Below are 19630 nucleotides of genomic sequence, written 5' to 3' on the forward strand. Positions count from 1 at the left end.
AAGGGGAGACAAGGACATCCCATGGGGGCAGGTGGAGGAGCCAGATAGTTACCAGTAGGACAGGGGGGACTGCAGAATCAGAGAGGCAGGGACGACGACGTTTTGGTGTGATACAGAGAGGCCGCTGAGTAGGAGAAGTAGTATGAGCTGAGGGATGGGGGAGCATGCAGTGAAGGAGCTTGCATGACCCAAAAAAGAGTTAATTGCATGTCAACAGTTGCTAGATAACGTGTCTTTCCCTCCTGGTTGCTGCTCAGCGAAGGACAATTTGTTCTAATGATAGCACAACATGGGGAAGGCTTGTTAGGACATAGGCTGTTAATGCACCCCACCTGAGTGTTGCTCAGGGCTGGAGGAAGTTTTGGAGCAAATCACAGTATTTTGAGCTGCAGTAATAGTGTGCTTCTTCACAATGGTCATTGTGTTGTGTTTCAGGCAACACTGAGGTCTTCCCCTTATCCTCTCCTAGCTGCCACCATCCAACCTGTGACCACCTCTCAGCATCAGGAAAAGGTGCCCTAAGGTGCCCTTCCTCCATAGAGCATAACTATACTGCACAGGGAGCAAGGAGCAGCCAGTTCTGGGGTGGAAGTGGTCCCAGCTTAAGGAGCTTCCTTGAGGCAGGAGTATGGTGGGGTGCTGCTGCTGTGGGGTGTCATCAGGTCTCCGCTGCCAGAGATGGCACAGCCCTAAGTTGATGTGCCAGGACCACTCTCAGCCCACGTGGGACCACCACCCCCTTCCCCGTGGCCTTGCAGCTGAGCCCTGTTAACATCAGCTAGGATTTAGACTTGCCAAAGCAAGCAATCCCAAGAGGTTTAGCAGTTTTGGGATTGTAGGAGGAATGTAGGGGAGGCCAGGCAGCAGGACAGGGCTTGAGACAGCTTCAGAGGGCTGGGAGCACAGGAGATGCCATGGTGGGGATGTGAATCTGGGCAGGAGAAGAGGGCTTCAGCTCCACTCAAGCCAGACAGATGTGAACTGACTGATCCCAACGGCATTCTTGCCAGTAACGCCATGAGGATCTTGGTGTCATCACTTAATTGTCTGGTTGGGATTGGCATCTCTGGGAGAAACATGGGCATCAAACAAAGGCCGGGATCAGGCACCAAAGGGCCAGAGCTCGGGTGGCCACTGTGGTCAACACACCATCCAGCACCCACATGCCCATGGCCCTGCACAGGTGCTGTGTCTCCCTTTCCCCCCATGCAGGTCCCCACGGTCAGATGGGGAGATGTCAGGGGGATGGAATGCCTCTTCTGACAGCCCGGAGCTACGAGCAGCAGGGATCATTGTGCCTGTCATCTTCTCCCTCATCTTCCTCCTGGGTACTGTAGGGAATGGACTGGTGCTGGCTGTGCTGCTGCGGAACGGCCAAGTCAAGTACAACACCACCAATCTCTTCATCCTTAACCTGGCCATGGCCGACCTGTGCTTCATCATCTGCTGTGTCCCCTTCCAGGCCACCATTTACACCCTGGATGGGTGGCTCTTTGGGGCCTTTGCTTGCAAAGCTGTGCATTTCCTCATCTACCTCACCATGTATGCCAGCAGCTTCACCCTGGCCGCCGTCTCTGTTGACAGGTAAGTGCCCCCTTCCCTTTGAGTCCCTTAGCTCAGGGACAATGTGTTTGCCACTCTTGATCTAAGAGGTGGGGGGAAGGCCAGTCCTTACCCTGTTGAGCATCCTGTAATAAGCAGGTAGGGTCTCCCCAGAGGCAGGGACAGCAGGACCAGCAGAGCCAGCCTCTCCAGGTCCACGTGCCCTCTCCCATCACCAAGCCAAGTTCTCGGCCTGGTTACCCAGCCCTTACTTGGGAAGGAGGAGTGCAGGCATGTGCTGAGGTTTGGTGCCCACCACACAAAAAACAAGAACCGCAAAAGCCCCAGGGCATGAAACATACCACAGGAGAAACATCCCTCTGGATCCTGCTCTTATCCTTCTCTTCCCTGGTTCAAGAGGCATGCTGCTTGTCCTTCCCAAGCTAGCACAGCAGAGCAGGTGACAGAGATCCCAGACCTGCTGGTTGGGATGACCCTGATCCCCATGTGAATTCACCCTAACACCCCTTACCAAGAGAAGTGGGAGAGATGAGTGGCTGCATGGGAAGGAGTGCACAGATGGCAGCTCCACAGGGCAGGAGAGACACCTCATCTCACCCGTGTTGTGTTCGGTCTCTCCTTCTCCTTCCTCTCCTCGTTAGGTACCTGGCTATTCGCTATCCACTGAAGTCCCGGGATCTCCGCACCTCCCGAAATGCAGGAGTGGCCATTGTAGCAATCTGGTCACTGTCGCTGCTCTTTGCAGGGCCTTACCTCAGTTACTACCAGATTGTCCATTACCAAGGGGTGCCCATCTGCATCCCCATCTGGGAGGACCAGCGCCGAAAGGTTCTGGACATCCTCACATTTGTCTTTGGATACCTCCTGCCCGTGACTGTGGTAAGCCTGGCATATGCCAGGACCATCAAGTTCCTGTGGACCTCCGTAGACCCCATAGAAAGGATCTCGGAGTCCCGGAAGGCCAAGTGTAAGGTCACCAAGATGATTGTTGCTGTGGCCATCCTTTTCTGCCTCTGTTGGCTGCCCCACCACCTGGTCATTCTGTGCTTTTGGTTTGGCCACTTCCCCTTCAACCAAGCGACTTACGCTTGCCGCTTGGCTTCCCACTGCCTTTCGTATGCCAATTCCTGCCTCAACCCCATTGTCTACGCCCTCATCTCCAAGCATTTCCGCAAGCGTTTCAAGCAGGTCTTCACCTGCCTCTTCCAGAACAAGACCAGGAAGAAGAGGAAGAGAGTTGGAAAGAAAGTCCACGTGGTCAATGTGGATAAAGGTTTCACCAACAGCATCAGAGGTTTCTATGGAGGCAACACTGAGGTGACTGAGGTCCCAGAGGAGAACACCAGGAAGAGGGACCCTGAAGGTGCCAGTCATGCCAAAGCATGGTCTCACCAGCTACAAGATGCCATGGTCTCTGTTCAGAAGGAGCTACTGGAGGAGGAAAGTTTGGCAACAGCTGGCCATCCCCTAGCCATGACCCCTCCAAGAGGAACACGGGAGTTTCTGACTGTTCGCTACAGATGAACAAAGTGAAGAAACCCGTTTTCCAGCCATGAGTAGCCACTCAATTCCCAAACAGGAAGAATAGTGTGGGGCAGAGGGGAATGGATGCAGCAGAGCCACTGAAGGATCCTGTGGCCACAGTTAACCCATTGTCCCCACTCAACCTCACTCACTGGCCCACAGCATTCATATAGGAATGACACAATCCACCTGTACGTATGCAGAATGGAGGGACATGTTAATGTGATGCCAAATGACCTGGGTGGTATTCCTGCAACAGGCCTCCATTTCCCTTCTTCCTAACTTGCTGATTTTGTGTAGCACCTTGAAACTCTCAAGAGGGAGGCAACCAAAATGAAAACATCGTGGTAGGAAATCCAGACTGTTAAGGGCACATCAGAGCATGGGTGGGAAGGGTAAAGAGAGGGCATAGGGACCTGAGTGTGAACAGGGTAGCTGGCAGCCTCTCCCCTGGGCAGCCCCAAGCAGTGAAACACTGTCTGCTGCTCACATGTCCTTCTTTTCCCTTGTCCACCTCCATTGTCTTTGCCTCTGCAACCACATCACAGGACTTTTGCCACACCGGCTGATGTACAAGGAAGCCAGCTGTCTGTGCCAACAGCTTGATGATGCAAACTCCACAGCAGTCACTAGTCATACTCAAATGATTTCTGCCATGACAGGTGAAGAATGGAAAGGCTTGTGTGTGGACACCTCTGCATGCCTCCTTTCTGCACCTATGGCATCTCTGAAGTTCAAAGAGGAAAGGACTATCTGTCCAGCCTCTTCTCTCCACCCTGCCCCACCAGAAGTACTCACTGGAGGATGTTTGCTAGAGCTCTGTTCCACCTGGCTTTAGCTCTTGCAAGCAGATCCTGCAGGATCCTGTCCCAGTTCATAGTCCTGCTCGCAGTTCAGAAATATTTGATAGCCATCCTCAGTTCTTCCTAAACAAACCTGGTAACGCCTCCTTCCACCACATTGCTCCACCTGATCAATGCCTCTGCTTACTTTCTGTCTGTCTTTTGCAAATTCCTGAGGGATTGCTACCTCCTCTGTGATCTTTCTTGGCTACTCAGTTTCATCCCTTCTTTCTGGGGTTTAAGGACCTGTTACTCTCTGAGCAGTGACGTTATTCACTGGTATTAGCCCCATGTGTGTGGTTTACTGACTTGGACAGACATTTTTTTCCATGTGATGGTGATGATTATGAGTGAATTGATGGCTGTCACCAAAGCAGAAGAAAGTAGCCAAGCTGCAAAACGAGCTGTGGAGCCAGGTGACAGTTGTGGTGAGGCAAAGGAGGAAGAAACAGGTTGATCACAGCCACGTGCACTTGATTAAATCCTGTCTCCTCAGTACTCCATTTTACCTGATGGAGAGGGCTTCCAGGAGAGCATGAAGCCAGCACTGCCCAGCGGATTGGGACACCTTCCAAGACAGCCATGGTTGTGAGATTGCTGATGGAGCCATGTCCTCTAGAGAGCAAAACTTGCCCCTGCTCTGTCCCTGCTGCCTCAAGCAGCTGCTGGGAAGCCTTTAGCTATAGTAGCAGCTCAATGATACCCTGCTGCAGAGCCAACAGTCCCCCTGGCCTGCCAGTGGGAAGGATGGGAAGTACCATGGGGATGGCAGGGTGGGACAAGAAATCGCATTCACCAGAAGATATTGGAATTTGTCCCTGGCTTGACCTTAATAAATGCTGGTAATTTCCTTCTCCTGCTGTGTTTACTGTGTGTTGGATACAATTTCTGGGCGCTGGGCTCTGCAGTTTGGGCTGGAGGTGGTGGAGGCTGTTGAGCCATCTGACCACTGTCTGGTGCTCCCAACTCACTAGCAGGGCACATTTTTGTCTGATGTTGCAGACACTGAAGAAATGTATAGCAGAAGCAAAGCTGAAGGTTTTAAGATGGATCCAGCACTGCTGGTATTCAAGAGAGAGTCGTAGAAGAGGAGACAAAAGCAGAGAGAGGGAAAAGGAGGGATGGTGAGAGGACAGGTGGAGGGGGGCAATATAAATGAGAAATGTGTGGGACTGGGTGGGAGCCATCCACAGGGACAGAAAGCAGCAAAGCAAGGGGTTAGAAGCAGAGGGAAGAAGGGAGGGCAAGGGGGCATGAGGGAGTCGGGAAGCAATGTGCTGGCAGAGCACCCATGTTTTGGCAGGAACATTCTCCCCATCCCAGCAGTGTCATGCTGCTCCAGAGCTGGGGTGAGCACACTATGCTATCTTGGACCCCAGCCCCACAGCAGCTTTCTCTAAAGTTTTTCTGCATCATCAGGCTGCCAGAGAAGCCCAGAAAAACACCCAAGCAAAGCCTTTGATCAGTCTAGCACACATGTGAGGGAGGGAGCCGGTGGGATCTGCAGTGCTGTGATTTGCCATGGTGCCTGGCAGAGCCAGGTCCAGACACGTGGCTGACTTCATACAGCTCCCATTTGGTCACATAGTCATCACATGAGTGGAGAGGGGAGGGGGACCAAGGAGAGTTCTCAGCTTCACACAGTGTGCCAAGTCCACGTGCTGCATTTGACTGCAACTACCTCAGGCTATCCTCTGCAGGGATGAGGCAGCTTAGCTGCGGGGACACAGGCTGTGTGATGCTACCTGGCTTGCGAGTGCAAGCAGGACAGATCCTGCATTATCTGCCAGTACAGGCATAGCCTCTGAGCCTCAGTCCTGTGGCTTGGGAGCTTTTGGTGATGCTGTATGATAAGACCAGGAAGAAGCCCTGGGAAGGCGACTAAGACAAATCACCTGAGAGACCAGGAGGGGCCAAAGGGACTGCTCTTGCTGGCCAGGCAAGCCCTGAGGAGGGGAAAGGGACCAGCCTGTGGAAGGACCTCCATGGTGAAAGGCAAGGGAGAAATCTCAGCATCCTGCTTTCTGACAACATCTCAGGGGCTTCGCTTTCCTCCAGGAGGGGCCAGAATCATCAGTCCCACACCTTATCCCCACTAAGTTTTCTGTTGGCACCGAAAGAGATGAGCTCACTCATTCAGACCCATTAAACTGAGCTCAAGCCCCTCTGAGTTCCTCAGACGCCTCCTCCACAATCCTGCAACCAGGTCTGAGATGCCTCAGCCACAAATCGTTAGATCTGCCACCATCCCAGCTCAATATTTCGTAAACTTTACATGATTGCAACAGCTCTCCTTTTCTTTCATTACATATGGCGTTTAATTAGTGCTGTGTGGCTCCTGACTATGTAACTCTTAACATGAGGAAGATCTGCACCCATAATGCCCTAAGAGCAGGTAAAAGAGGGAAAGCCAGGCAAAAAGTGTTTGGTGAAAGCAGCGACATTGTTAGACACTCCAGACTTCCACACCGAAGCTGGGAAACAGCTACAGACCGTCACGGCAGCAGGAGGTTTTAGAGCGAACACGTTTGCGCTGGATGAGGCAGATGGTTCTCCTTCCAGGGCAGTTCACTCCCCCACACCCTGCCACCCACAGCCAGACGCGCGTGGAGATACCCCTCCCAACAAAGCCCTACAGGCTGACTTTCCAGGCAGAGATGCAAGGTCTGGGTCCTATGGCAGACTCCATCACCTGGACACCCGCAGGGACCACAGCCATCTCTAGCAAATTAGAACAGTGAGGGAGCCGAGCTGGGGAGCCCCAGCTGGAGAGAGGAGCCATGTACTGCCAGCCCGCTGCTCATGGGGAGCCGGTTGCTGGCACGAGGCTGTGCCAAGTGCAAAGTTGCTGGAGGCTGTGCAGCCCCGTCAGCGGTGTCCTGAGCCCTGCATGGGCTGCAGAAGCCGCTGGTGTCCTCGCTTGTCCCCATGTACAGTGGGACCTCGGCAAGGCAGCTGAAGGCTCTTTCAAAAGTAAAGGGGTTTTGGCCCCAACCTTGTCTTTTGATGCTGTCAGTGTTGTAGGTGTTGTACGGTGGGGCTGGGGGACATCAGGCAGCAAGGGGCTTGCAGAGCTGATGTGCGTGAGCAGAGCCACAAGCCCACCCCACCCCCCTTATTTCTCTTATCTTTCTGTCCCCTCCTTCTGTTTGTATAAATCTTCCCTTATTGCTTTGTCTTGCCGGCTCTTAAAATTCCCAGGTGATGTGGTATTTCTAACCCTCGCTGAAGCTGTTGCGCGCCTCGCTGGATCTCAGCTGCAAGGACACCGCTTTCCCTGCGTGGAGGCCAGCCGAAGTGCTGCACTGGGAATTGTTTTTCTTTTTCCATTCAAGTGTTTGATGTTGCTCTCTGCACTTTGAGACTCCCTTGTCTCCTACGCATGTTTCTAATTTCTCCAGCTCCCTTCCTTCACGGTGGCTGCCACTCCTCTGTGGCCAATGCCTCTCAGAAATGTGTCCAGCATGGCTTGCCCACCTTCCTGGGGATGGCTTGTGGACGCTGTGGTTGGTGGCCAGCTCACAGGGTCTCAAGCAGCCTCCAGGCGATATGAATGTATACATAATTTCTTGTGGGTGAGGATTCACTTCACAGCCCAAAGCACTGGAGGGAGAGGGAAATGGCAGTTGGGAGCAGTGATGTGGCACTGCCAGATGCTGCCTGTTCCTGCCCACATGTGGCTGGGCAGTTGCTTGCCCCGATCCTGCTCCTCCTGGTCCCAGCTTGCAAAGGGAGCGGAACAGGTTGGGACTGACTGCTACATGTTGGGATGAAGCTTAAGTAAAACAGGACAGAGAGAAGACCTAGGGGATAAGTGTATTTAGCATGGCAAGTGTCTGCAAGTCCTGGCTCCCATCCCTAAGCTCTGCCTGGTACTAAGCCCCGAATTTGGGGAGCACATGAGCAGGAAGGGCAGACGCTGAGCCCGGCTTGGTGAGGCTCAGGAGCCAGGGGGGAATTCCTGTCTGTGCAGTCCAACTGGTTTCTCAGCTCAAAGGCAGAGGTGAAGAAAAGGCATCCTTGATATAGAGCCAGGTTTAATTAAAGCTGAAGGAGCTTGATTGCTGCTTTCCACTCAGCCATCCCTCCAGACTGATTAGCATCCTGCAGTCTGTGCTTTCAGCTTCTTGCCTTAATTAATGACTCCTTGCTTATACTTTCTTTCCTGCTTGTCATCATTTGGGCTGACTAGCTCACCTTTAACCCTGCAGAGGCCGGTTTGCCACATCAGCTGAACTGAGCCGTGCTGGGAGCCGGCACGCAGCAGAGGGAACGGGACAGGTGAGAGCAGGTCAGGGCTTTGCAGCTAGTGGCTGGCACCAGCTTCTCTGCAAGCTGGGCACAGCTACCCTCTGTGGAAAGCTGTGTGCTGGTGCCCAGCATCTCCCAAGCATGTGTGCCAGGAGCCTGACTCTGCTGGGAGGTGTCTGCCAGGCAAATCTGGCAGCCCTGGTTGGGAGGTTTCCTTGTCTGCAGATACATGGTGCTGGGGGAGACAGAGAGCTGCTAGGACAGCTCCAAATCCCTTGCCACAGCAAAATACTGGAGTGCTGCCTGTGTTTCTCCTCGCACTCACAGGAACGGGACCTGGTACAGACCCTCTGCAAGCAGTCAGGACAGCCCTGCAAAGGCAGCTCATGGCAGGACAGCCTTACCAGCTCGCAGGCAGAGAACTAACAGTGTGACAGGGTTGGTCAGGACACTAGACACTAGTAGGTATAGGGATGTCTGGTTATTTGCTTTTGGGTTTAGCTGCTGGTTCCTAATCCATGAGCAGCCATAGCAGGTTGCCAGCTGATTTAATTCTTCCAAAAAACACATGCTCTCTTCCCCTCTCAGAGCTTTCAGAAAAAAACCCAGAGGAATGCTATTTGCCATATCTTCTTTATCAGCTTCCTAATCAAAACTGCTGGCTCTTCCACCTAGTCACCCCATGGCCCTGAGGTGCCCAGGGCTGCTCTCCCACGCTGGCCAGGCGCAGTGCATGAAGAAGGCATCTTCCTGCAAGTACCTTTCTGTAACGGAGGAGAAGGGATCTGTCTTACTCATGGAATGAGCGGGGGAAGCAGATGAGAGGGTGGGACGTTTGCCAGAGATGCTTCATGGAGCTTCTTTAGTAGCGCAGATAATTACAATGATGGATTTGGAGTCTGCTAGAAAGGCAAAGGGGGAGGAAGCAATGGAGTTCAGATGTTGGCTCGGTACCCTGGAGTTTAATTATTTCAGCTGCTGAAAAGTTGAACAGATTCTTGATATTCACACATACTGCAGTGTGCGCTTTGCATTCGATTGCGTGGGTGAGTGCGTACTTCAGAGAAAGGCCTTTTGCTCATAACATCCAGGCGGCTTTGCTGGGAGGCTTTGTTCAGGGTTGCTGTTCAGCTGTGGGTCCTTGGTGAAACACAAGCAGGTTTTCAGTCTTCGCTTGCTTGGATGAGCCAGATCCTCTGCTTGGCTGGTTTGGGTTGCATCTTACAGCACAGCAGCAGCTGCAGAGCCGGGGAGGCTGCTGCTGGGTTTGGCTGGTGCGGATTCAGCAGATTCACTGCAGAGCCATGCTCTGAATGAGTAGGGGAAATGGAGTGTCTGTGGAGGTGAGGTAGTGGTGAGGGGGAAGCAAGGCCTTGGATCAAGTCCTGGTTGACGTCATGGCTCTGAGGAGTGCAATGTGCCACTTGGGAAGTGACCTGGAAGGTGTGTTTGATGGGGTAGTACAAGGGAAATGAGGAGATTGGACTGAGTTTAATGGCAAAATAAATAGCAGAGGGAAACCTACGCTGTTTCCATTCTCCATTACTGCAGCAGACACCTCTGGGAGATGCAGAAAGCTGCCACTAACCTCACACCTATCAGTTGTGCAGGGAAATCAGTGGCCTGAGGTGCAAGGGCAGGAGAAAAAGCAGCTGGGAGATGCTGAAGGCTCTAGATCGGGAGCAGCAGAAAAAAAAATACAAGGCCAGTGAACAGCTCTCAGCACAGCGTGAAGCCACATTCTCCTCCTCCCTTGGAACCATTTCTTTCCTTCTTTCCCTCCCCAGGACCTAACTCTATTTCCAGACACAGCTGCTGAGCACGCAGGGTAGTCATGGCATGACTAGCTGACACACAGAAATCTAAAGCTTTTCTCAGTCTAGTGCCAGCCACACAACGTGGCTCTCAGCAGCCCAGTGCTTCAGCCTTGAGGCAGGAAAGCAGAACTGACTGCAGGGATTCACCGAATGCGATTCTGACACAATACATTTTTTCCCCACTGAAGAACAGATCCCATTTTCTCTCTCTGATCTGGTGTTATCACTAAAGCTGTGGCAAAACTTTCCTGTGAGCCTGCTTGTTTTATCTGCCTCCATTCACTGTGCCAGCCTCCAGGGGACTGCCAGCACTGCCTCACCTCCAACGGAGGGAGCAGTGCCACAGAGGCAAGGCAATTGCTTCTGGCTGGCTGCAGCACCCCCCCCTTTCCCCCTCCCTGGGTATACAGTCAGGAGAGGTTATAAAAAACTCCAGCACTAGGCAAGACAAAGGCCTGAAGAGCTGGACAACAACATCACGTGTGCTCAAGCTAAAAGCTTCGTTCCAAGTCCCAGCTAGATGTATTCCGGTTTTGAGGAAAGCTTCCAAGCTGTGTCTAGTTAGCAGACATCAGCAACTAAGGTAAATGCAGCAACAAAAAGCATTTCAGCTGCCTGCTCTTCAGGTGCCTTAATGGTTTCCTCAGCAACAAGGCTGTTGAGTGCAGAAGCATTGACAGCTGGGTGTATGTGGACACCAAGGCTAGGCTGCAAGAAAGGAAGCAACATGGTTAAGTAAAGACTGGACATGAAGGTTACCCACTCCCCACACAGGGACCACCCTGGAAATTCTCTGCCATGCCCTGATGTCCCTCCCCAGCCCCTCAGTCCCTTCCGATCTCTTCACAGCTGTCCCAGGACAATAGCACAGCCATTTTATCTGGCATGGGGCAAGGCTCAAGTTCAGCTGCCTTCTCCCCACCAGCTCCACAGGAGCTTTTGCAGGAGCACAGGCTGGGCAAGGCTGCTTTTCCTCTTTGCAGAACATCCCATCTTCCAGCTTAAAGCAATCCCACTGAGATTCTCTTTCCTCTATTTGTATGGTTTCACAGCAACTAACTAGGTTTAAAGCTTGCATTTCTTGGCTGTGACACCCAAGATCAGAAGGCGAGTCAGCAACCACGTACTTTGATCTGCAAACAGACTGGTGTTTGAATTCAAACAATTTTGTATTGTCACTTCTGATTTCAGCAGCAAGTAGGAGAGTAGCGGTTACCAAATCCAGTGCTGTCAGTTTGGCCTGGAACATAGGTAAAGAAAGAGGAATGAGCCACTCTGAAAAAGAGCGAACTTGGCTGAGGAGTCCAAAAAGGCCGACAGGATTTTATTGAAGTTCAAAATACAAAAAGGTCAGATTGTCTCCCACCCCCTCAGTATCCTTCCCATTCAGCATATCCTAACAAAATATCAGTATTCACAGTGACAGCTCCAGCCAAACCACAAGGCCGTTAGTCCCAGTCATGGCTTCTAGCACCCCACAGATGAACTTATCTAAAAGTCACGCATATTTCTGGTATCTCAGCTTTGAACATGGAAGTCCACTTAGCCTCTTCCTGGACAAGATGCCAGACATTAGGGAAACATGCTGACCTGAAGGTCTCTGAAGAAAGCTCCAGACTGTGGCTGTTGCATGGTTAGGCTGAATCCTAAGAATGAACACTTCCAAACCAGTGATGCCCGAGCTGTGGGATGGGTACAGCTACCAGCACACTGTATCTTTTAGGTGTGGCACACAGGTGGGAACTCTGCTACTGAGCATGTTCTTGTCACCCTGCTGCTGTTGGCACCCTACTGACAAGACTTCATGAATTCCCGCTCCAAGAACAAAGCTGTCTACATCCTCATGTCTAACCACAGTGGGGCAGAAGCAAGAGAGCAGCAAGAGCAATTCCCTGCATTCTTCATAGCTGCATCACTTTAGGCTTCCAGCAGGGCTCATAACTCATTCCTCACACTGCACTGAAGGTCCTGGAGCAGCACATCTCTATGACAAGCAAGGAACAGTATGGATCAGCTGTGGGTTTGGTGCTGCTGAGGAAGACCTAAATCCACCTCCATCCCAGCCCAGTAATACAGCTGAATACACAACACCTCCTGCTGCAACCGGACCTCTTGCCTGAGACCGCTAGTAACAGGAAACACAAAACTCAGTTACGGTGGTTTTTTGTTTGTTTCTTTTTTCCTCTTTTTTTTTTCCAAGATGCAAATGTCTGCCTAAAACTGCACTAGGATTAAGTCACATCCCAAACCTTATTCTTGCATCAGGGCAGCTCTGATGTGCTAGCTGTCTACCTGGGTATTTTTTGCAAGTGTTTCACTATAGTATTTAAGCACTGACTTGTAGCAGCTTGGAACAGGCTGCCCAGGCAGGTGGTGGGATCACCATCCCTGGAAGCATTTAAAAAACATGTAGATGCGCTGCTTAGGGACATGGTTTAGTGGTGAACTTGGCAGTACTGGGTTAACAGTTGGACTTGATCTTAAAGGTCTTTTCCAACCTAAATGATTATGTGATTCTATTCAAAAACCAGGGCCAGTGAAAGCTGTTAAGTCTAGCAATGAAAAGCTTTGTATTGCATTTATAACCAGATAGATCCTCTGCCCTGGTTAGGATTAAGCCTTGGTGCCTGTTTCTCAAGGTAGTATGTTTGCCTGGCTACTAGCATGCAGAATTCAGTGTGTGTTCTTCTCACAGCAGAAAGCCTTCTGTTGTCAGAGGCATCCACTTTCTCCCCCATGCAATTGAGTACTGTGGAGGTGGCAAAAGGTGCCTGTTCCAAGCATTTCTGTGATGGTGCCCAGCTGGTGTCAGGGCTGGTGACAGCACATGGCATCAGCCACCACCTACATCAAACTGAGGTGCTTAGGAGAAGGCAAAATATCTCTGGAAGGGGTATCCTATTCAGCGCCAGCCCATCTGATATAAAGAGGAGCAGCTCCTTTTTTCCAAAAGTCGCAGCTGCAGCACTGTCTGTTGTCTCTGTTGTCCAAAGCGTGCTGCCTCCCCACGAGGCAGCTGCAGCAGCACCAACAGGAAAAATCTAAGCACCACTGGAGAGTGGATCCGGCAGGAATGGCTGCTGGCAGCAATATTTATTCAGCGTTCTGGGAAGCAAGCTTCAGCTTCCTCTTTTTCTCTCTCTAAGGCTTCTCCTGCTGCATCAGGAAGATGATTTGGAAGCCCATTACCTCTTCTCCATCTTCTGCATCTGCAGGCTGAGAGATGTGAAGCTGGCCAGGAGGTCTGTAACCTCGTCCACCTGCCAGAAGAATATAGCTGGCCGTTAAGCAGGGCAATACAGTTGCGCAGTCACCCACCACCACAGAAGAAACCCCTGTGTAGCAGGAACCATCCTTGCACCAGGACTGCCAGTAAGGCCCACACTAAGCTTATACTAGGGCAGAATCCCTTTGGTCCCACAGTCATGTAGAAGGGCTCCAGTCCTCAGGATCAAACAAATATTAATTAAGGTAGTGGGAGCTTCTCCTCATTACTCAGGAGGTTGATGCTTGATCTCCACCTCACACCATTTAGTCAGTCCTTGAAAATACAAGTATGCTGCTGCATTACCCAGAGCTCAGAAATGGTATTAGGGCTGTTTCCTCTAAGCCTATTTCTAAAGGCCAGTCTTTTGTAGAAAAAAACCCAAACAGGCCCAGCAATCCTGTGTAGTTGTGCTGAACCTGGCCTTAAAATGCCTCGGCCAATCTGACATGCAGCTTCTCTGCTGAGCTGCTAGGCACAGTGATGCTTTCTGCATTTTGAATTCCAACCTAAAGAAGTACCACAAGTCATCACGTAACTTGCCCATGTTACCCAATATGAGCAAGAATGCTTCCAAAACTGTCTTCATTGTCACCTTGCTCATGCAGTTGTATTCTCCTAAGCACAGAAGTCACAACACAAGTAGGTGAGTCACAGTAGCTCAGCGCTGCCTACCTGTTCCTTTGTGCTAGTCCTCTGTAACCTGGAGCAGAGGTCATCCAGCTGTTCCTTTTGCTCATGCCTCCCTAGACGCTCTAGGTATTCCCGCAACATCTGGATAATCTGAAACCAGCAGGAATAAGAGGCAAACATCAGATAGCCGCACCAGACTGGGATGTTTTTACAGGAAAAATTAAATTGCCAAGCACAGCCTTGACACTGCAGTACATGGCAGAGTACATGACCCATACAGAAGAACACATGCAAAGCAACTGGAGAGCACTAATGGCAGCATCAGAGCCCAGTGAGACACCAGAGGTGTTTATCAGCCACTGATGGACTGTCGTGATCCCTGTGCCTGGTTTAAGAACAGGGAAGAGAGACAGGCCCACTGAAGAAGCATAAAGTCTAGCCCTGAAAGCGCCAAACTTTTCTTTGTGGCTGGCTAGCTAGCTTCCCTTGCTGTAAGGAGCAGGGACTTCCCAATCCAGCAAGATCCACTTGTGCACTGGGGATGAAAATCCTTGTGGCTCCTATATGGCTCCCAAAGAGAGGCCCACACCTTGTGCATTTGTGATGTAGCCCCATGACCGCTTTCCTATTCCCTGTTCCCACATATTGAAGCAGGGCAGGCTGTGCAGGAATGCAGAGTCCCTGCATGTGTAGCCATAGCTACAGCCTCATGCCGTGGTCCCTCTCCTGCCATAAGCCATCTGTCTTACAGGGTGGTTAAAGAAAAGAGTGCTCCATACAGCCTGAGAACTATGACATTCAATGCAGCCTTGGCCTACCAGAGCCAAGAGACGTCCTGCAAAAATTCAGAGTAGCGGCTGGGAAAAAGGAAGGTCTCTGAAAACAGAAGGAAAGAGTCAAACTCTCCTCACAGCAGCTAAAAGCTTACAGACAGGTATTTAAATAAAGGGTGCAGGAGACAGCCAGGGGCTGCACCACTTTACCAGAACACAGGACTGTTTCTTTTACCTGTTTCACTTCAAGGCGTACAGCCTCCAGGCTGTGGGAGAGTCCTTCCTGCAGGATGTTTAGCTTTGATTTAGCGAGGTGCAGTGGAGTTCTGCCAGCTCGATCCAAGGCATCAACTCTGGCCCCTGCAAGATGCATGAGCAAGGACAGAAAGTGAGGTCTGTCTTCAAGACTTAGTGTCCCTGGGGAGTATAAACAGGGGCAGGGCAGGAAAGGGACAGGCTGTAATTGTTATAGAGGAAATGTTACCTCCGCGCAGCAGCGTGGTGATGACAGGAACGTGGTTCGTGCAGGCAGCTGGGGAGGGAAAACACAGGACACACAACTCAGAGGTACTAGCAAACAACAAAGGAGTTTCTGCTCAGTCATGGAGCTTGCTGCTTCCCAAAAGGCTCTTTGCCACGGGAAAGACAAACAGCTGACTTGCTAAGGGTAACCTCACACTCAAGCCTGAGTACTCTCTCTGGAACAGGTCCTGCATTCCTTAGGGCTGGCAGATGGAGGGAAACTGATTTTCTCAAACTGATCGTTAAACCTTTGTGAGGAGTGAAACTAACAAAGTGCAGAGTTCCACCTACGTCCTAAAGCTGGGGACGCATACCGTTATGCTCAGGAAAGAGGAAGGTGGAGAGGAAAGGAACAGCAAGGTGGTGATCACCTCACATCTCAGCATGCAAAGCTCCTCTGTGTGGCACTTACCCAAGTGTAAGGGGGTGTTTCCCAGCCCATCTCTCTGGTTTGGGTCAGCCCCATGGTCCAGAAGCAGTTGCACTGGAAGCAAGAAAAGAGAGTTACAGCAGTCCCTTCCCTTTGCCCCACAGGTTAGGCCCACATGGGCCACAGGTCCATGCAGTAGCCACCAGGATGCCTTATGGATGCTACTGTTCAGCTCATCGTCTTCCTCCCAGAGACAGAGGGTTGGCACAACAACGCAGAAGGACCCAGCACAAAGCCAGACAGTGCCACTGTCCCTAGTCTCCTAAAGGGAAGAACTGGGACTAAGGACACCCTTCCTTCTGCATCAGTACACCCCTAAAGCTGGGAGTTCCTGCTCCCCCTTCAGCAGGGGGACATGGCAAGCCCTGGAGCCAGTTTAGCTGGCAACTTTGCCACAAAACACACAGAAAACAATCTCTGTATTTCTGATAGGCCAAAGCAATCTCTGTCACACACTGAATCAAATTAAAAAGCATCCTTTGAAATCTCTGCCACAGAGAGGCTGCTTTTAAATTATTTTTTAATTCAATTTATTTAACTACATTTTAATTAAATTTTAATTTTTAACAGAACTTCCCCTCCCCACTCACCAATGTGATCATTGCCATTGCAGGAGGCAAAGTGCAGGGCTGTCCGGCCTTTGTCGTCTGCAGCACAGGGGTCAGTTCCATCCTCCAAGAGTTGCTGCACTGACAGTGCCAAGGAGAAGAAAGCAGGTAAGCTGAAGGGGCACGTGATCAGAAAGGGGAAATGCCATCCGTTCTTCTGTAGGTAGGTGCACACTCTGCCAGCTGAAAAGTCAACTGGACCTGAACGAGCTCCAGCCAACACCCTGGCTCAGCAGAACCAGCCTAAGCAGCGTACCCTCCACCCTCTCTTACAGCCTTTCACCAACTTCCATGTATTGCTATAAAAGATAAGCCAACAACTGTAATGGCTAAGGCTAAGGATCCACCTAGCCAAATTTTCAAGCTCCAAGGACAATCAGCAGCAAACACCTACAGAAGAGCACAAAAAAGATAGCAAGGACATGGGGCTAACTCACAGCCTTTAGTCAGCTGTATCTCGGGCACTTCTCAAGCTAGAATTAGCGTCCTGTGCTTACTATCTCTCCATGGGCTCTCTCCGTAGATTTGCATGGTCATTTTCTACATGTGTAAACTTTTCACATCAACATGGACCTGTGGCAAAAAGTTTCACAGTATAACCACATGCAGTGAAAAAAGCCACCTCCCCACACCTGTTTTGACTATGTCCCTTCCTACATTCATCTGAAACTCTTAAGTTTTTGCCATACTGACAGTGGCTACTGTTTGGGAAGCAGGCAGGTGAGCAGTGCAAATAGACCCTTAGGAGATGAGGTACTGAAGTGAGATAGTGAGCGGCCCAAGTAGCCATACCATCACCTACGCATTCCCTCATCATCCACTCATTCCCCCTGCTTCTTCAGTGCCACCACTGGCACTTCTTGTAACCTGATGTACCTCCTTTTCTCAGGTATCAAGGAAAAACCTGCTCACACAGAAAGACAAACTAGTATGACTCTCCAGTATTGGGTATAACAAAGTCAGAGACCAGTAAAGGCTGAAAATATTAGGGTCATAAAAGCAGCATCTACAGCAACATGTGTAAGAACAACTTTAAGGGTTATTACTCCTGTTGTTTTGAGATTATCCTGATGTAGTCATCAGTCTGTAAAATAAAGCTCTCATTCCTTTAGCTGTTAAAAATACTGACAGATTTGCTGTATTTTGAGTTCTTTAACAGCACATCCTGTAACAGTCAAATCTGACCAGTACTGGAGACAAGAAACTAGGTAGCTTAGATCACTGAAAGTCACCATTCATCTCAGCTTTCAGAGTCATATTTCAATTTCTTCCTACACACCTACTGCTTTAAGTGTGGTATAGAAGTGAAAGGACACCTGAAGAGATGGGAGTGGCATTAATGTGCGATGTTTGATACTCCAGAAGAAAGACAGGGAGACTGACAGTGTCACCTGTGAGAGCTGTTAACAGGGAACACTTTACCTAGTCCTGCCCCGAAGCCAGTAGGAAATGACATAACCTCTCCCACCCAGTGCCAAGTAACAGCAGGTAACAGCAACATTTTACTTGTCAATGAAGAACAAATTTGTCATCAAACAAGTCTTCCTCAAGTTGCAGAGTATACAAAACACAGCAGGGTTGAAAACAAGGGAACCTGTGTATCAAAAACAGGTGTAAAACTCTAAGATGGATTGAAACCAAGACTTTCATAAAGCCCGATTCTTTCATTCTTCCTCTTGACTTGGTGACTGAAGCCAAGCCTTTCTGTACTAACAGAGCTCACAGATTAACTTTATCCATCAGTTCATGAAACAACATATTGTGGAGCCAAAGGGTGAAGCACGCTAGACAAACCCCCGTTCTGATATATGGCAAGTTTCTACAAGTCAAACCAATTTCCAATTATGTTCACAGAATGGCCTGATAAACAGTTAGGCCAACACAGCTGAGGGGACAGTATAGTTAGTCTAAGCAGGTGTCGTGGTTTCAGCTGGGTTAATTTTCTTCTTAGTAGCTGGTGCAGTGATGCGTTCTGGATTTGGTGTGAGAACAACGTTGACAGGACACTCTTTTTGACTCCCCTCCCCATCCCTCTGGGCGAGGGGGAGGTGAGTGAGTGGCTGCATGGTGCTTGGTTGCCAGCCAGGGTTAAACCACGACAGAAGGACAACAATAAGGGGCAAATAATATACACCAGTATCGCTGCTGGACACTACATATCAAACCCCACCTAATCTATGGTATAGAGAAGTAAAGGGAGTCACAGACAGGCCACAAGTCTTCTCTGAAGTCACTGTGAGAGGCAGAGTCCAGCACTGGGCTTGGTTCTGAGCTGCTGGGTCACACTGTCTCATTGTACACAGTATGGCTTAGATAAACATAACTTTTCCACCTTGCCAAAACACTACTCTTTTGCTGCTTGCAATCACACAAAAGTTACATACCAAAAAAGCTGGAACAGTGCAGTGCTGATTAGGTTGAGGCAGCTGGAAAACTAACACTATGAACCAGATGCAGTGAAAAACTGAATACTGTAACCAGCCTCACTCTGCACAGAGAGCAAAACAAGGCTTCAGACAAGCAGTTCTAGATTTGCAGCATCTAAAGCACCATGGCCACGAACTATCTGCACCCTCCTCCTCCTCTCCTAAAACAAAAGCCCTCGACAAAACTGCCCTTCCAGGAAGAGGTCTCAAGCAGGACTGGGAGAAGTCCTACCTGTGTCCAAGTCGTTGCTATTGGCAGCTTCACGCAGCCTTTTCAGAGCTATGGAGAAAAGAAAGCAGTTACTAGAAAGCACAGAGAAAAAAGGAGCATTTCCCCGCTGAAACACCCCATCCCAGTGCTCGAGCTCTGGTCAGGGCTCAAACCGTGCTGGTGCTGGCTCAGGAGATCAAGAGCCCAGGTAAGAGGCACTCTTCTTGTCACCTCCTGGGGCCAGCCACGGGCCCTCCCATTCCGGACGGCCACCCCACCCGGCAGGAGCAAGGCGCCTTCCCAAGCCGCCCACCGGGCAGGTCCGACCTCCTTCCAGAGCCCCACCGCAGGAAAGCCGAAGCTTTAGCGCCTGCCCGAATCAGAAGCTCTGCACCCAACTGAGGCCTGGACGGAGCCGGCCGCAGCGAAGGGCGGTCCATGGAAGGGGCGCTGCCCCCCGCTCACCGTGGCTCTCCTTGCCCGTAGGCCCCAGCCGGCGGTGGAGGCGGGCGGCCCTGCGCAGGCGTCGGGCCGGGATCTTGCCTGCGGGCTCCTCCCGCTGCCACAGGACGTGCAGGTAGCCGAGGGGGGCACCCGCCGCCGCCCCCAGCGACAACCCGGCCCCCAACGCAGGCTCCGGCTCCGGTCCCGGCTCCGTGTCGGTCGCTGCTGCGGCCCCGCTGCCTCCCTCCATCCCTGCACGGGCCGGGCCGGGATGCAGGGGCAGAGGGGAGGGGAGGGTCGTCTCGGTAACAACGGGGCGGG

The 19630-nt window shown here is 51.0% G+C and overlaps 2 protein-coding genes across 3 annotated transcripts; one reads left to right on the forward strand and one right to left on the reverse strand.

The window, feature by feature from the left end:
* Window positions 1-1211: 1211 nt before the first annotated feature.
* Window positions 1212-4721, forward strand: GALR3 (galanin receptor 3). The gene is made up of 2 exons (XM_005446776.4): window positions 1212-1584; window positions 2205-4721. The coding sequence occupies exons 1-2, from the start codon at window positions 1235-1237 to the stop codon at window positions 3085-3087; spliced, it is 1233 nt and encodes a 410-aa protein (XP_005446833.1). The 5' UTR covers window positions 1212-1234; the 3' UTR covers window positions 3088-4721.
* A 6567-nt stretch (window positions 4722-11288) lies between these two features.
* On the reverse strand, window positions 11289-19612 carry ANKRD54 (ankyrin repeat domain 54). 2 transcript variants are annotated; one of them, XM_055712033.1, is made up of 8 exons: window positions 19331-19612; window positions 18887-18934; window positions 16211-16309; window positions 15603-15674; window positions 15153-15200; window positions 14904-15028; window positions 13938-14045; window positions 11289-13257 (listed from the first exon to the last, which is right to left on the reverse strand). In XM_055712033.1, exons 1-8 carry the CDS (start codon window positions 19557-19559, stop codon window positions 13183-13185), a joined length of 804 nt encoding a protein of 267 aa, XP_055568008.1. In that variant the 5' UTR covers window positions 19560-19612; the 3' UTR covers window positions 11289-13182. The 2 variants fall into 2 exon arrangements, with proteins under 2 accessions (XP_055568008.1, XP_027671859.1); XM_027816058.2 differs by lacking the exon at window positions 19331-19612 and adding an exon at window positions 19179-19313.
* Window positions 19613-19630: the final 18 nt, after the last annotated feature.

This window comes from Falco cherrug, chromosome 5, assembly GCF_023634085.1.
Source record: "Falco cherrug isolate bFalChe1 chromosome 5, bFalChe1.pri, whole genome shotgun sequence".
In the NCBI taxonomy this organism is placed as follows: Eukaryota; Metazoa; Chordata; class Aves; order Falconiformes; family Falconidae; genus Falco; species Falco cherrug.